Source organism: Miniopterus natalensis, chromosome 2 (assembly GCF_054644295.1).
Source record: "Miniopterus natalensis isolate mMinNat1 chromosome 2, mMinNat1.hap1, whole genome shotgun sequence".
Taxonomy (NCBI): Eukaryota; Metazoa; Chordata; class Mammalia; order Chiroptera; family Miniopteridae; genus Miniopterus; species Miniopterus natalensis.
Window position 1 is genome coordinate 158998174 of NC_142082.1, and position 18883 is coordinate 159017056.

Consider the following 18883-nt stretch of genomic DNA (forward strand, 5'->3'; position numbering starts at 1 on the left):
AAAAATATAGAAATTTCAGGGAGAATTATGTCAGGTGTGACTTTTTAAACATTGTATTCTAACTCCTAAACAAAGTTTATTTTTCCCATATCACCAGTTCATTCACTTATTCAATACTGAGTTTTTTGTGTGTGCGAGATAATGTACAAGATAGTATAAACCGATAAAAGAGTGTGTCTACCATCAAAGTCTCCACTAGCACAGCACCTAGTACTATAGGGGTGCTGGGAGGGTGAGATCCAGAGAGAGCTGGCTAGATGTGGCTGAACTAGACCGTCAAAAAGGAGCAGTAGTTAGTCCGGCCCTTGCTAAGGATATGCTACTACTCTGTGGAGCTAATTAGAAATGCAGGATCTCAGGCCTCTCCTCAGAACTACTGAATCACATCTGCATTTTAAACCAAGTCCCCAGGCAATTCATAGACACAAGAAAGTGTAAGAAGCCCTGAGCTGCATCAAAAGGTGAAAGAAGGAAATAGGAAAAGTGTTTTCAAGGCAGAGAGAGTAGCAGGTACCAACAGCACCGTTAGGAAACTGCACGTTATAACCTGGCCAGAGGATCCGGGTGAGGAATTTGAGTTAGGGCTGTTGTGGGAGATGGAGCTGAGGAGGCTGCCAGGGACCAGCCTGAAAGGTCGCACTTTATCAAGGATTCTGAGGTTTCCTGAAAATGTAGGGAGGTGCTGGGTGATTTTGAATAGCAGAATGTCACAAGTGGATTCTAACTATAGATATATGACACATAAATATCATTGGTTTTTATAACACACAAGAAAAATGACAGAAACCATATCAACTTTGAAAACTGACATTCTTATAATATTGAGTCTTCTCATCAGGAAGATGGTTTGTATTCATCAGTAAAATGTTATAGTTTTTTTAAAATATGTGTATACCAGGTATTTCTTAGTTTACTTCTAGTCCTCCATAGTTGTGTTGTTATTATAATTTAGAATGTTTTATTCTATTTAATTTTCTAAAAAGGTTATTTAGGATCTTTGGTTCTATTTTTTGTGTAACAGGCTTAGCTAAGCAGTTAGTTGTTTCACGTTTATATTGTAACTAGCCTTCTGTACAAAAGTCTGGTTTGGTTTGCTCAGCTAACTCTCTTGGTGTTTCTTGGGAGGTGATTGGAGTCTCTGTGTAAGGTTAGTATTTGATCTCTCTTGTTCAAAGTTGGTACTTCTTTTTATTTTATTGAATGTATTGGCGGTATTGAGGTAACATCTGAGGGACCCATACTAATGACCTCACTATGTGCAGATAACAAGAAGAATGAGAGAAGATGAGTGACATTAGTCATAAGCTATCAGAGTAGCCAGTCATTAGTGCCCAATGTTAATAAATCAAGAAAATAGTATGTGCAATTATTTAAAGATATGGAAGTAACCATGAGAAAATCTAACAAACCAAACTGCTTAGAAGTAGTTGTTTTTGAGGAATAGAGTGAAGGTGGGGTGAAGGACTGTTACTTCTCACTGTACCATTGATTTTTAAAAAAACATGGGTATGGTTTAGTATGCTAAAACTTTTCTAATGTACATGTACGAAATTACCACTTAGAGTTAGAGGAAGAAAGCAAATTTGGACATAGATTAGCATAGGCATAATGTGGCAGTTTGGATCTGATAAACCTCAGTTTAAGTCTTGGCTCTACCAACTAGAACTTGCTGACTAAAAACTCTCTAAGCCACAGTTTCTTCCTCTGAAAATATCAGTAATTATACCTAACACATAAGGCTCTTTTGATCTTTGAAATTGAGATAATGCGTCTAATGCACTCAGTGCACATAAGGAAAGTGCTTAATATTGTTACATTTAATAGTTGCTATAAAATGTATAAAAGCAATTATTATTCCCAAGAATATGTTAGAGTCAATTTATTCTTTCAATCTCCCTTTATGTATGAGTGCATAAATATGTAATATTTAAGTGGAGATTTTTTTAAATGCTGATGGTCACAAATGTTCCTCCAGCTGTTTTTAGAGGTTTCAGATGATTTGTTTTTATTACCTGCTTTAGAGGCATAATGATGTAATGGAAGAACCCAGCATTAGTGTGACTGCCTCCACCTTGGGCAAATCATTTAGCCCAATTTAAATCACTCCATTTATAAAATGATATTGCTGGGGCGTTATTTGTCTGAAGGTTATAGTGAATCCGATGTTCATTCGAGGTGCTAGTCAACTCTAGGGGCCATGGCCGTAGAATAAGAAAATAAAGTGGCCCATTGAACGTGGCGCAATTGTGGGATCCCACATGTCAGTCAAGGCCTGACCTCTAATGTTTGGCTCTGGGGCTGAGGGAATATTTTTGACCTCTGAAATGGGGCTTGGTTTGTTAAAAAAAAAAATCATGTGCTTTCTGAGGCATAATAAGCCTGCTTGCTTCTGTCAGATGAATTTACTCATCTAAAATATCAAGGTTCCTTTTAGTAAATTCAATTCCCCACTAAGTGATGCCCTTTTATGCCATACAACTGAGTGTAGTATATATGTCTGCTGTTGAATTAATGGTCATACATAAAATATGCCTTCTTTTCATTGACATTCAGTGCTTTTATGAAAAAAAAATCATTTAATCATCCTTTATGCCAATTTTTATTTTTTTAAGTCATTCAGGAGTAAATTGGATAGGATTCTGTTTAGAAATTTACTTGCAAAGTAGTTATTTTTCAGGATATGGCTACAAAAAGCTTTGAAAAATAAAGAGGATGTGGGAGACAGGATGAGGAACTTGAATTTTAATTGCACCTCTACAAAGAAAACTCTTGACAAGTGGCCTCACTCACCCATTCAGTAAATATTTGCTATGGGTAAGATTGATATTCAGATGACAAAAAGGATTCCTGCTTCCAACTTACTAGGGCAGCAGCAGGGCTGAAGCAGGCCTGCTGGAAACAAAACATAAGTCTATTTTCATCTTAAAAAATAGTGAAACGTGAAAAATAGTAAAATGCAAGAACCTTGCATCACTAATTAAAACAAAATGACAAAATTAATATATATTTAAAGGAAAGTTTTCTCTCCATCCCCAAACTTTCCATCTCCAGTTTTTTCCATTCATCTTTCCAGGGCGGGTATATAAAGGAAAAATTAAGAGACCACAAACCATTTTGTGCATTATTTGATTCTCCCAGGGTGTGAGTAAGGCTACTGTGTTTTTGAGCCGGACCTTTCTGTTGGATTTCAGCTCCATGACACACCTCAAAAAGACTCCTTGTTTATTGTTCTGTTTGTCCTAAAGACCGCTTAGAATTGTACAATTCCAAGGCTGCACGGGGGTGGGCTCCACCTTAAGCCTGTTTCTTGGGAGGGCCAGGCCCCTCTCGTGCAGCAGGGATGGAGGAAGACAAACAGGGCAGAAGAGGGTTGCAGATGAAAGGTGGTGGACCCCCGTACCTACTCCATCTGGTCAGAGAAGCCCCGGGAAGCCAGCGAAGAGGAAAGGCTTGGCTTAACTTCTGCAGTTGCAGAGAAACAGAGAGCTCTCTGGCAGGCAGTGCCAGCAGCGGCCCTCTGCCCAGAAGCCCGTAGGTCCTGTGATGGGTGCCAGGGAGAGCACCGAAAGGGACCATCACTCTGCATTCCTATTATAACACCTACGTTTACGGTACACCCTCAGGAATTCAACTTGCAAATATGTGTTAGGATGACATCATGTGTCTGGAGCCACATACATTAAGATATGGGTAGTATTGTATTTAACATTCTTATTTAATTCATTGAATTGATAGAAGGACAATAAAGCATATTCATATTAATTTTATTACTTGACAACCATGGTCACTTAAAATGTCACATATAAGGCACATGTAATGAATGGTGGAAGAGCTAATACTCCAAAGTTCGAATCCCCCAAGATCACTTGCCTCTGTACATTTCTATATCAATTATTATATTCCAAAAGAAAGGAGAAGCTTAAAATGAAAAATTCCTCTACATGTCTGGACCCACCCCAACGCCATCATTAAGGTGATATCTGAAGGAGGCCAAGATGTAGTTCAAATTTTTAACAGTATTCTGTTATCCTAGACAAGTATCTCAGCTTCAAAATTACTTTACACATAGCTATTCGACTACAGGGACAATTGTTCTACTAGGAATTTAGCTAATATGTCAATGGGCACAAGGTAAAATTAAGCAGAATAAGTAAATAATATTAAGGGATTTGTATGTAAGTTAAAAAGTTTAACTTTATCATCTATATTTTCTGTAATATGATTAATTATGTTCATTCTCAGATGCATTATCTAATATGTAGGATCAGAAACAAAGTAAAAATTTTTAGAAAGGTTAGAGAATGTCCACATTGATTAAAACGTGTTTGCAGAATTTCCGGAAAATAGAAAAGATGGCTCAAGGTGTCGTTTTTCTAAAGCCGTGTTTCCTTGCCTGGCCGGCAGCTGGGCTGTAGTAACTGATCGCTTGTGGTACAGTTGTCCTTTCTGATTCTTGTAGTTACCGTTGTTATTTCTCTCTTGGTTTTAAGGCTTCTGTGTTTTGATATGTAATTTTTCTTTAATGTCAAAAGTACTGCAATATTTAGGAAAATGGACAATATTCCCAGCAGCATAGTTAGTCCCAGATATATGTGTCTAGAAGAGAGAATCTCAGTCTTACTTACTGTAACTATTCAACTTTAAATAAAATATGAAAGGACAGTAATAATATCATCCAATAAATATCAATACCAATAAAATACATCAATATCAATATAACTACCATGAGGATAGTTCCTTCAAGAATGCGGGTTTAGTGGCTATAAATGGCCTTTCTTTGAACACTTCAGACTATTGAAGGCAGTATGCTTACATCAAGTAATTTCTAGTAGTATCATCATTTTCAGTCACTACTAATTACAAATCATTTTCATCCTTCTGTAAATTGTTCCCTTAGACCAGGTGACCATATCCCTATTTGCCAAGAACAGTGCCAGTTGATGCCAGTGTTGTCCCAGGGCAATTTTTTAAATATGTTTTTATTGATTTTTTAGAGAGAGAGGAAGGGAGAGGGAGGGAGAGATAGAAACATCAGTGATGAGAGAGAGCCACTGATCTGCTGCCTCCTGCACGCCCCCTCCTGGGGACTGAGCCAGCAACCTGGGCATGTGCCCTGACTGGGAATAGACCCGGGGGTCTCTTGGTTCATGGGTCAGTGCTCAACCACCGAGCAACACTGGCTCGGCAAAGGCATTTTTAATAGTGCCCCTTTCACTCTCAAAAGTGTGTAGGTTAGAATAATAAATCATGTGGTTACCCTTGAACCTTGCCCAAATTCACTTCTACAGAAAAACTGCAAGAAGCAATGTTACGTGGGAAGTCGGGGATCTCAGTAGAACAGCATGACTTAAGAACAAACCAGAGGTTTAAGTCAGTTTCTTCCCTGAGACGCCTTTAGTTGTGCATCGTGTCATAAGACAGGAAGGTACGGAGGCCAGACTGAACGACCCACTCGGCCCACGCCCTCCCAGTGGCTGACGGAGTTACTGTCTTTACACTGAAGTGATTATGGCCTTAGCAAATGTGAGTAAAGCTGAGTCCTGCTCGCAGATCAGGTCCCTTTCAAAGACCAAAGTAAATTCTCACATAACATCAAAGCTTATTAAACCAAATGTACTTATTTAAGAGAATTGGCTCAGTTCACATCCAACTTCCAACTTCCATGGCTCAGCACCAGGTTTCTTTCTTTAGAAAATGCTAACATTGTAAATCTAAAAAAAAAATAAAATAATCCCTCTTGCTTTCAAGCCATTGAAGCATTGCTTTAAGCAATAAGGGGACTAAATGTTTGATGAACTGGACTAAATGATGCCATAGTGAAAAAGCCATGCCCCTCAGCCCCATACACACTCACACTCACAGAGAAAACCTTTTACTTTTATGCATTTCAAGTACTAGAATAATTGAACATCAGTTTGGCAATAAAAGCCGGACAGATTTAGAGCCAGATCCAACTCTTACCCAGGGGGATGATAGCTGACGTAAATGGGACAGTTTGGCTCAGTTTGAAAAAGAATAGAAATAAACCCAAAATGTGACCTAAATTTAAATGCTTCTGAGTTTCAGGGAATTACTCATTTGTGTACATAAACTTTCAGAACTCTATTCTGGAATCTTATGTCATTTTTGTTTTTTAAATGATTACTCATTAAAAATGCAAGTTAAGATTAGGAATAGGGAAAATTAAAAGTATATCCAAATAATTAACTGATAATATAATTATTCTATAAAACAGAACATGCGCCTTGATTAGACTATCCATTTTCTTACAAGCAGTGAGACTACATGAGGAATTATTAGTGCCAATCGCTCTGTGCAAACCTGGGGGGTGATAGCCGTGAGATGTGGGAGTGAGTTTGATACAGTACCTAAATGCATTCGAATCATATAATCTGCAGGAGCCTCTACTTCCACATCTTTTAAGTCCCCATTTGAGGCATGAAGTGTCAATCAAAACTCCAAAATATATGGGAGCTGGGATGCCTGCTGTGAGAAAAACAAATAATTGCTACTAAAAATATATGCACATCTTTTTTATTATCCTAAAATGAATGATTATCTGGAGTGACTTACTTTCAGCCCAAAAAATTATTGCTTTGGAGATACCAGGGCATCTGTAGGCGACCAAACATGCCACCCCCAACATGCCTCTGGTATAAAGATTATTTTCAGCTGGTTATTTTGAGAAACAGAAGATATATGAGAAACTCTGAAGACAGAGCATAAGTTTCTTTCTCTCTCTTTTTTTTTTTTAAGGGAAATTTACATTTATAAGGAAAACTTCATTTGTAATGGTGTCTCCCTCTCTCTGTACCAGGAAGATAAGGACTCTAGATTCAAGAAAGAACTGATTCTATTATGCATAAAATCCCACGAACAAGAAGAGCAATTAATTAAACATATTTAACAGTCAGTTTGGATTACTTAGTGTCTTAAATAAAATTTCTCTCTTCATACGTATTGTCCAATTTAATAGGTTCTCTACCACTTAAAAACACTTAGATGATACCTAACTTCAATTGCTCTTAATAATGTGAAGAAAGGTTAAAAAAAAAATCCAAATGCTTGCAAATTTCTGTATATGTTTTAAAATTTTCATAGCAGCAAATTTTCAAACATTCACAAAATTAGAGAGGATGATATAATGAACTCTCCTGTGCCACCATTAACTCTAACAGTGATTAATATTTTATCACTTTTGTGACATCTATCTCCAGACCCATACCTCCCCTAACCCTCAAAACTTTTTTTTAAAAATATGTCTTTATTGATTTCAGAGAGAGGAAAGGACAGGGAGAGAGAGAGAGAGAAACATCAATGATGAGAGAGTCACTGATCAGCTGCCTCCTGCAAGACCCCGACTGGGGATGGAGCCCACAACCCAGGCATGGGCCCTGACCAGGAATCAAACCCCGATCGCCTGGATCCTAGGTCAATGCTCAACTGCTGAGCCATGTCTGACCGGGCTATGCCCCGAAACTTTTTAAAAATATATATTTTAAGAGAAGTCTCAGACATCCTGTCAGTTCCGTTATGTGTATTTCAGTATGCATCTCTAACTGATGACATTTCAAGCATACCTCTATGCCATTCAACACATTTCATAATAACTCTCTAATCTTATCAGAAATTCATATTCATGCTAAGAGATATTAAGTCAGATTAGGCAGAGGAAGACAAATACTGTATGATCCCACAAGTGGAATATAAAAACAACAACCCTCCCCCCCAAATCCCCAAACTCATAGAAAAAGAGCTCAGACTTGTGGTTATCAGAGGTGAAGAGGGGGATTGTTTCCCCATTTTTTTTCAAGATTATCTTTTATCTTCATATACCATACCCATTTAATGTCAAGATCTATGTAAACCAAGAAACAGATATTGTAAAGCTCTGAGTTTGTTTTTCTCCCTAGTAATTCTCTTCTGTTAAATTAAAGAGAAACACTTAGGCTTGCTTCACTTTCTTCTTTAGAATATACACTTACTAAGGACATAAAATTTACCTGACTCATTCATGCTATCTCCTATGGGTTTTAATTAATGCATATTGAAAAGTCTGGTAGTCAAAAAAAATTCCAATTACATTAAAAAACTCATCAACTCAAAACCATACCACTCTGATTGAATAATCTGACCTTTCTACCAAAATGAAACATTCTAGCACTGAGAGTAGCTGAAAAGAGTTCCTTCCATTTCAATAATGGAAAACATGATATTTAGGCTTTAGCTTTTCTCTTATTTCTCTTATTTCTGCTTTTCTCTTAGAGGGCCCTTCTATAATAGCAATGGATTTTTATTTTATTTTTTTGACAATAGACCAATGCTGGAAGAGATGAGATTGCTAAACAAAAAATGTCACAAATTCAATAGATATTTCTGAAACTAAGGAAGAGAGATGTCAAGGGAAGGAGAAATAAAGGAAAGAAGAAAATAAAAAGAATAGGGACCCAGCTACCTATATAATTTAGTTATGCCTGATAATTCTGTACAAATATTCAGAAAAATATTCCAAATACACTTGTGATAGCCACCATACTTAAAACATAGACAATACTTACCAAGAACTCTTACTGCTAAGGTGTAGATACCCAAAGCAAAAGACTTCAGTTGTGGCGTAATGCACCTAAAAACAACAAAGCACTATTACAAATATATATGTATATTACATTAAAGCAAATAATAAAGTTAGTGACGGTCTTCTTAACACATGTAATGTTAGAATTCAAGTAACATTTATGGAGATCCCACCAGTGTCTTAGCATAGGAAAGGCAAATAATGCAAAATTAAAGGCAATGCATCAAGGAGTTTATAGTTAACACTTTTAAAAAGTAAATCAGCCCTACATGACATATTCAAATGGTGTTTGGTAAAGTAAAATCATGTTTAATCAGCAAAATAACAAAAACACAGAAAAAACTCTCTCAAACTTCTAAGATATTGCAAGAATTTGTGGCAACAATAAAGAATAACCTATAACTAGTTCTTGTTGTTTTTGTCTAAAAGCACAGGACCATATTGATCTGGGTTGATACAATCACAATCACTTTGCTAAATAGTGGGCACCTGAATTTTCCAGCCAAGTTCAAGAATATCTAAAATAACAAGAACATCCTAATATGACTGGGTAGCTTTAGCTGATTGGTCTATGGCTTTTAATAGTAATAAAAATGATGATATATAACAACTACTGAATTAATATTAACCATGGTACTAAGTTCTTTATATGCATAATTTCATTTAGTTTCTGGTTTAAAACCCACAACTTTTCTCCTTCAATCCAAGGACATTCATCTCCTTCTGATGTCAAAACACAGCATGGCTCATTTGAGGAACTGGTAGTGAGTAAAACTCTTCCTCTAGTAGCCTGATCAGTCATTTGGCCCATTAACTACTTGACATAGTATAAGAGGATGTTGAAGAAATAGCCACCTATGAAGAGCAATCCTGGCCTGAGAACTGAGTCAATGATTTCCCATCTTTTCAAACCCATGCTCCCACCTGAAAATACAAATATCTCATTTTATCCTTAAACCCTTTTCTAAAAAAACAGATTTCTGGATGATAGGTCCTATTTTCTGTTTATCTGTCTTTATCAATTTCCATAATATAAACTTCAGGAAATTAGAGATATATACAATACTTTTGATTAGTTTCATTTTAGAAAAACTTAATATTCATTCTTTGATATATTAAAATCTGCAACATTTTGACTATTAAAGATTTTCATATGATTTTAAATTAGGCTATATTTGTTATCAAATCAGTGATCTTTAGATCCCATTGGTTACATTTAAAAGAGTGATTGGCATTTAAAATCATTATATTTTTCAATGTAAATATTTATATTATACTGGAAATCAATGCTTAGTTATTATTTGAACTTATGATAACAAATTTTTAGATGTCCATTTAAAATATGCAAAGGGATATGCAGTACTAAAAATTCTTTGAGGGTTTTATAGACAAAAATGGAGTCATTAACATCATATTTGTGGGTTAGGATCCTCAATTGATCTAGAAGTCATTAACCTCACCCCCAGTGCATGTGTGCGCATGCATGCACACACACATTCCAGTAAGGGTAAGAATATATAGAAAAATAACCTACATATCAAAGTAATAAGTGCAAAACATTGTGGCATTAGATGAGCCTTTAAAGAGCCTTATAAAGTCTATCATCCATAATTCAGTGAAACCTTGTTTAATCTAACACACATTTCGCCTGCCGGGTTAATAGCACCAGCGTTAGAAATAGCGTACTGTATTGACTGAGCGGCTGCAGTGCTGGAGGCACTGACATTCATTCTAGACCAATGGCTTGCAAACATTTTTCACCAGGAAAACTTCTATTTAACCACATTTTGGTATCAAAACCCAATGTGGGAAAAGTATCAAAGTGGAAAGAAGACACATGACGTTTCCTGAGAGAGCTGTAAGAAATCACGACGATTCCACTGCTCCAGATGACTACAGAATGTCTTATAGCAAACTTGGGGAAGGAGAATCAGTGTTCACCTCAGAAGCAATATGTATCCAGGTATGCCACCCAGAGATAAAGTATAGGACGTGATGACTGATAGGACAAGGAAATACAGAAACATTTTGGGACATTCATTATCTTTTTGGCATCTGCCCACCATGCCTGAGGAATTTCCTGATATTGTGGCTGCGATTCCCACACAGGTGCAGTTATGAAATATCTGTAACAAGACAGGGAAAAGTCCAATGACTGAAGTGAAATTGAAATAAAATTAAAAATACATGTTTATTTCAAAGCCAAATTTATAGAGATAACATTTCATTATCCAAACAGCTGACGGTTGTAATACAAACCATTGATCCTAAAGAAAAATCTCCCAGCAACTCCTACCAAATGAATGGTGCCTTATCTCCTTCTCTGCCACTTCCAAGTCTACACCATCATCATTTCTTGCCTTGATGATCACAATGGTCTCTTTATGCTCAACTTGTTCCCACTCGTACTCATCTACTGCGTCTTCCACATAGTAACCAAAGCGAGCCTTTTAAAATGGCAGTCAGATTGCATCACTGTTCTTGACCTTCCAATGGCTTCTTATACTAGTATAAAATCCTAAATTCTTAAAGTGGCTTATGTACTGTCTATGACGTAGCCCCTGGATCCCACTTAGAACTGACTGCTCAAAGATTTTCCCTCTCTGCTCCTGCTCCAGCCACACACACGGGTTCCCATCATGTCCTTGTCAACCCTCAGTCATGGTGAGTTTTCCCAGGCCTCATGGCCTTGCTGTGTTCTCTGCTGGGCAGCTCTTCTAGGTGGCTAGATGGCTGGCATACACTTCAGGTCCTGCTCAGATATTTCATTAGAGAGCTTTCATGACCACCCATTGAGAATAATACCTCCATCTCTCCACCTTTTATCCTAACTCCTCTTATCCACGCAGCGCTTATTGATACCTACCAGAATATTATATAATCATTTATATTTAAACTACATATTCTCACGAGAATGTAACCCCTGGCAGAAACTCTCTGCTTTGTCATCATTGCACATCTAGAGCCTAAAATAGGCTCTCATTTTAGGCACTCAATAAAAATTTGTTAAATAGATGGGCAAACTTTGAGGGTATGACCTAATTTATAGTGGTTACTAGGAAAAAAATATTGTGATGAATAAAACTCAACTAAATCTTGGACAGAGAGGCAACTTTTATAATCCCTCATCAGTTTCTCTAAATTTCACGTGTGGATGTGTATATATAAGTTGTCATTTTTATCACAGAAAAGTTTGTGAATTTTTAGATAAACAGTGAAATGAAGGTGGCATTTCTTTTTCAAGAAGAGTAGCAATGGAGATTTTTTAATGCCAGGTAAAAAGTTTTTGAATCTCGACTCTGTCTCTCGCTAGATATGTGAGTTTTAGGCATCCCTTGCATTTCAGTGCCTCAGTTCTCACATGAGGAAAGCAAATAAAACAATGCCCATTTACTCGAGGAGCATAATGTTTAAGTGCAATTTGGTTTTTAAAACACCTGTCTTAGTCCCCAGCGTGCATTGTCTTCAGTAAATGAAGCTCTAGTTAAGAAACTGCTTTTGTTCAAGCAGTTTGAGTAAGAGAGCAGTGGCTGAAAGAAAAAAATAAAAAGGAAAGAAGGGTGAGAAGGGAGGGAGGGTGAAATCTCAATTGCAGATAGGTGGGTAATTTTATTCACTGTTGCTAGAGACCAATCCTTTCTGTCCTGAATAAAATGTCAAGGTAACAATAAATAGAGAGAAAATCAGCATGTTACTCTGTGTCTGCAGCAGTGTTTGGTAAGCACCCTCACATTGTTGATAAGCATGTGTAAGTATATGTGTGTTAATTTTCAGCCCCTGAGGACTGTTAAATACAGGCAGATCTCATCAGCCACGAGTACAAAGCAGTGACCAATGTGCAGTAAACACAGCAAATATGAGGAAGAGTCTGTGTTTGAGGCAGGAATGTAAAGGTGCGACTAGAGGGATGAGTCTGTTAATCACGATGTACATAGTACCCTTCACAATTGGTTTTCTATCTGTGTTTCCATCCTAGAAACATTCCGATCGCCAACTTTTTATTACACAGATTAGCTTGATTTCTCAGGAAGGGCAGTCCCAGAACCATCAACCTTCTCAAAAGCAGATTCCCAACCCCCGGGTCTAGATTTCTTGGGTAAGACTTCCTACCACTGGCCTTTATTGGTGCTGCCCCTAAAACCACTGGCCTTGGGGGCAGCAGATATGGACCACAATACAGATCTTATCATATCTTATGACTTAGACTTTCTCATTCAAGGTTAATATTCCTTGCAAGCAAAAAGAGGTAATTAGACTGCATAGCTACAAAGCTCTTCCAGCCTGTTCCATGATTCTAATTCTTTCAACAATTCCAGTTTCTTAGCTTAATTCTTTCAACAATTCTAGTTTCTCTGATGCTGATTATGTTTCCTGTCTCCACACACACACACAAGAAAAACAAGGGCACAGAAAAACAGATCTCAATGGTGAGTGGGTGGAGGGGACAAGAAGAGATTAACTAAAGAACATATATGTATAATCCATGGACAAAGACAATAGTGTGGGGAAGGTCTGGGGTGGGGTGGGTGGTGGGTGGAAGGGGGCAAAAAGAGGGAAAATGGGGGAGATCTGTAATACTGTCAACAACAACAACAAAAAACAAGGCCAGAGTAAGAGCCAGGGTTTCCACGCGAGTGGTCTGGTTCTAGGTTGGCCCCTGAGCCCCCCATAGAGTTGCATAAATTTTATTGTAGGAGGTCCATGGGCACACACTTTGGCGAGGATTTCTTACAATAGTTTTTCCACTCCTGGTGGTGGTTTGACAACCAGCAAGACAAGCCGATGCATATGTGATTCCATTTTCCCCACACATGGGTTCCCACTTTGTTTCTGAGCATTTGCATCTTGAGTTGCAATCTGAAAAGAGAGCTCGTTCATGATAAGAGACAGGTTTGGTTCTGAAAAGAAATGTAACAGTATAAAATATTACCTCTTAGCAGGCAGCACCCTAATATTTTTAAAAATCAATGTTCTGGAGAGATATAAATGGCACTGCCAACAAAATTTGCCTTTTGGAAATACAATTGTCATCAGAAATACCAGCCTCTAATCATTAAATATGAGTCCATTCACTATTAACAGCTTTCTCTTGAAAGTTTATAGAGATTTTGAACGTCACATAACATGGATTTTATTTATGTCTATTGCCTCTAGAAGCTTCTAATATATAGGGTGTCCCCAAAAATTTATATATACACTTTGGATACTTATAAAGGCAGTGTTTATTAAGATACATTTCATTTTCAAAATTAAGCTATCAGCCATTAAAGTGTGTACACACTTTTTTGGGGACACCCTATATTTTTATGCAAAAATGTATGAAAATGACATTACTTAAATGCGCTGCAGGCGGAGTGTGTGTAAATTTCCTTCAGAGTTGTTCAAACATCAGTAAATTGGCATTATTAATGGTTTGGTGAAGTAAAAAAAGAGCCAAACAGTCAACATCTCAACAGACTTTCATTGATAAGAGCTACATATCCTCTTAGTGTATGTCTGACTAATAAACGCATTGCCAATTCACTAACTTTTCTCTCTCCCAATATCCTTACACTTTGTGAAGCTCTTCCATATCTTTTGCCTTTATTTCACATGCTTTTTAAAGGACTTACCCATTCATTTATTTATAAAATATTTATCAAAGCCTTCTAAGTCCTTGCTTTGGAAGAAGATTGTAACAAATATGGATGAGACAGTATGTGCCCTCAGAAAGCTAGCTTTTTAAAAACAGTCAACATTACCCAATTTTGACCATCTTCTCCCTGTTCTCTCCCTCTCTTTTGTTACCTCTCATTCATTGTATTTCCCCCCTTGTCTCACCTGTGTTCCTCCTCCCTCACTTCTATTTCTTCTTGCCTGAATTACCTAATCCTTCTATGCTTAGTCTCCTTACACTATTCATATCTCTTCACCCGTCTGGGGGTGTACTTATACAACGTAATGTCTCTTTTCTCTGCTCCTTAATTGCCATTCATTGGCCCTTCAGAATTCATTTTTGTCTTTTCCCATTTTGAATTTACTTATTTTCTTATTCTCCTCCCCCTATTGTTTTTACCAATAAATGAGAGAAACAAACAAAAACATACACTGTCATGCACTCTCAGTGAGAGCAGAAACTGTTTTCTTCACTTCTGTATCATGAGCACCAAGAACAATTCCTGCTACTCAGGAGGCTAAGAAATAAGATCTCAGCAAGTCAATCAATCAAAGAAAAATGGTACTCTATTTTGGAGACACAATCCATCATTTTGACCCCTCCCTCTGAGAGGTATTTCCTATAATAATTGCAATCGTAATTTCTTAATTGATGTAATAATCCATCTAGTAGCACTGCTATAGATTTGGCTACCTCAACTGTAAAAAGGAAAGACCTCTGAAATGCCTCCAAACAGAAGGAAAGGGTATTCAAGTAGGTCTCCTGAGAAGTCAAATAGGAATATTTCATTTCACTCTCTTCCATCAGGCATTAATCGTTACCTGGGACTGTTTGGTAGGATCTGAAAGTATAAAGATGTGCCTTCGAAAGCCTCGAGTCGGTATCCACTATGGATACTGAGATTATAGAAGGCTGGAGCTGAAAGGAATCTGGGCATGATCTAGGGCAATTTCTCATTTGGGAGATCAAGAAAGTCAGGTCCACAGTGGGCAGATAATTTGCTTAGATTCACAAGGTTTATAAGTGACACATAATAATCCTTACAGGTCTCTGAATGCTAAATTCTTGTCTCACACCAGCCTTATTCTCATCATGCACCATCCCATCTAAAGCGTCTTCACAGTGTTCCTGCCGAATTCCAGAATCAAAACAGCCTGCTGCACAATGCAACTCAGGACAGTCCCTGGGGAGCAGGGTGTATTTTATAAAGCCAATTATTTCATATTAATGAAGGTAAGTTAAATGTATCATCTACTTGAAGCAGAAACTAATTGCATATATATTTTATGAAGGATGTGTTGATAGCAGAGTTGTTTAAAATTGTAGTTATGAGTTTTATGAAATATGACAGAATGTTTATACTCAAATGAAATTTTTCTTTCAAACTAGTCATGCTGGGAAGGGAGAGACTTTCCTAGTGAGGCTGGCATTTTGGGGGGCTGCTTCCAAGAGCAAAGCTACTCTTAAAGTAACTCTCTGCCATTGCTGAGAATATTTTAAAAAGCAAACAAAGAGTTTTAGAATGTTTTAAACAATAATGGCATTACTGCAATGCAGTTACAGTCTTTTAAGGTGAGTGCTTTTCAGGGCTAGTACTCATGCAATAAGTCTAATATATTTTATTGATTTAAAGATATTTATATTTGATTATAAATAGTTTTACAATAAAATATTATGCTTTTAATGGACATCAGAAGTTTGCTCTTGTTGTCTATGTGTTTGCTTTTGTCTTGGAGGAAGCATGGTGTGGAAAGAGTACAATACTGTGAGGAAGCCAACTAACCCTTCTGAACTCAATTTTCTTCAAACAAGGATAACAAAATTTACCTCTAAAGGTGTTCTGAGGCTACAAGGGAGATAATGAAAGTTAAGATGTTCTGTAAATTGCAACATACAAAGTACTTTACCACTGTCCATCTACCAGGAGGATTATAGGGACAGTTAAAGATAGCACAAGCCTTCTACTCTCTGCAGAACCTTCCTGTAATTTCTGTTCATAACTGTAGTTCTTAATCTGCATTGCTGCTACCAAGGCAACACTACACTCAGGAAGGGTAACATTACAGTGATAACTTCCAGAAGCATGGCATATGAACTTTGCATTCATTAATTTTCCTGGGCAGTTCAGATAACAAAAGTATAACTGATGTTCACTTAACAATAGGAGAAACCAAGTTAATGAAGGTGATGGAGATTGGAAAATGGAGACAAGACAGATAGATAAATTTGGAAGAAAGCATAGGAAGGGAGCTGGAAAGCAAGCAGCAAGCGCGAAGCAGCGGAACCAGCAGGAAACAGAAGGTAGTGTCAGGAGCATTGACCTTTGAGCCACAGGTACTTCTAGTCAGTCAGGCAGGTGCAATCAGGGAGGCCAGCATGGCATACAGGAGTGACTCAATAATTTTTTTAAACTTATAATGTAGAGTTAGATGATGGATGCCTCTGGGAACTCATGTTCAGAGACAGTGTGATTGTAAGGACCCTTGAAGGGAAAGGGCAAAACAGTTTCTTCAAGATCTAGCCTTATATTAAGAGTGATAGATTCCACTTTTGGGTATTTATCTGAAGAAAATGAAAACACGTATTGGAAATGATATAAGTACCCCTATGTGGATGGCAAAGTTATTTACAACAGCCAAGATTTAGAAGCGACTTAGATTTCCATCAATAGATGAATGAATAAAGAAAATGTGATTTTATATACACACACACACACACATACATATATGTATATATATTTGGTGAGATATCACTCCGCAATAAAAAAGAATGAAATCTTGCCATGTATGACAACATGGATACACCTAGAGGGTATTATGCTAAGTGACATGAGTCAGACAGAGAAAAACAAATACTGTATGATTTTACTTGTATGTGGAATCTAAAACAAAACAAATGAACAAATAAAACAAAACAGAAATGGCCTCATAAAGACAGAGAACAAACTGATGTTTGCCAGATGGGAGGGAGGCAGGGATATGGGTGAAAAAGGTGAAGGGAAATAAGAGGTACAAATTTCCAGTTTTAAAATAAATAAGTCACAGGGATGTAATATACAGCACAGGGAATATAGCCAATAATATAATAACTTTGGAGGGTGACAGATGGTTAGTAGGTTTATCATGGTGATCAAATCATAAGGTATATAGATGTCGAATCACTATGTTGTACACTCAAAAACATATAGTATTGTATGTCAACTATAATTTTAAAATAGAGTGATAGACACTATAAACCAAGAAACCCAATCACCTACCCATAGGGATGGCATAGATCTGAGAGTATCAGTAAATATTCTCTTGGTCAACTGCGAAGAACTAAAGAGAGCTGTCATGTGGGTCCCTGGGTCAAGAAATTGAATTCTCTCCTGAAACTTTACTCGATTTGAGTACAACAGAGACTATAAAGCAGGGGTGGGGAATGTCTGGCCCTCGGGCTGTCTATAGGCCTTGAAATCCTTTGGCCTGGCCCTGCTGAGGCAACCGCAGGCGGGACTCGAAATTCAATAGATCTAGGAGCTTTCTTCATAGCTAATTTTTAAGTTGATAATTTTGTATGGCTTGAGAATGATGTTATAAATATTCAAATGACTGTTGGCAGAAAAAAGTTTCCCCACCCTTGTAACAAGAGTGGCATAGAGACGTTCCCAGTTATTTAGGTGTTCAAAGAAAAAAAAAATACAGTTGTTTCCATGAATGACACATATATCTCATGCCAGGCAGTACTGATCACTTTCACATATGTTATCTTGCTTAAGTCCCACCAAACTTTAAAAGGCAGCTATTATTTCTATTTTTAATGGGAAAATTGAAGCTGGATTCTATTAAATAACCCATACAATGTCTCTTTACTAAGAATGGGAAGAGGCAAGAGGCAAGGTTTGACTTTTCCACTCTCAGGTTGCTGCCCTAAAGTAAGATGTAGGTTTAGCATTTTTAATATTTTTCTAACACCTTTCAATTCAAAGGAGATGACAGATTTTGGTGACAATAACAACTTTCATGTCATAAACACTGTCAGCTATTCCACAATAGAACAATTCTTCTCTTCCCATGGCTATGATGGTCAAAAATCAAATTATCTTATTTTGAAACTCTGTGAAAAATTATTTTGATTAAGCAAGCCAGTATCTTCAGATTAGTTCATGAGCAAACATACCCTTGGTAGGAAACAGTTAGTCCTGCCACGTCAGAATTTTCACAGCCCAATGCAAACAGGGAAAGGAATAGGAGGTACCCAAGTACAGATGATCCCAAATAGATTTTTGAAGCTCCGCATACACCAATTTTGAATTTTTTCATTATTATCCCTCCAGAGAATATTCCAAGGGCCACCGCAGGTATGTTGATGAGCCCTGAGGAACAAGAAAAATATATCATTTTGTGAATCTCTGAAAGAAATCTGAGTGCACTCACACAAACTTTCTAAGGGATTATACAAACTATGCTATAGTTTATGACACAGTATTAGCCTACTTTGTCATTTTATGTTACAGGAATATTCTTTTACTATCATCTACTGATGCATATCAAGATGTTTTGATGAATGCCTAGATTATAGTTTAATGACAACACAACTGATAGTCTCAGAGTTCTGACTACACAATGTCTAGCATTGGGTTTGAAATCAATTGACACTGAATGTGAATCAAT

The 18883-nt window shown here is 37.1% G+C and overlaps 1 protein-coding gene across 1 annotated transcript in view; it reads right to left on the minus strand.

Annotated features, from left to right (window-relative positions):
• Positions 1-3940: 3940 nt before the first annotated feature.
• Positions 3941-18883, minus strand: part of SLCO1C1 (solute carrier organic anion transporter family member 1C1) — a 40807-nt gene continuing 25864 nt past the window's right edge. The window contains exons 10-15 of the mRNA XM_016197412.2: positions 18390-18585; positions 13308-13473; positions 10517-10701; positions 8559-8623; positions 6369-6486; positions 3941-4596 (exon numbers count right to left, since the gene is read on the minus strand). Of these exons, the coding sequence (XP_016052898.2) occupies positions 4374-4596; positions 6369-6486; positions 8559-8623; positions 10517-10701; positions 13308-13473; positions 18390-18585 (953 nt within the window). The 3' untranslated portion in view covers positions 3941-4373. The remainder of the gene's footprint in view (positions 4597-6368; positions 6487-8558; positions 8624-10516; positions 10702-13307; positions 13474-18389; positions 18586-18883) is intronic.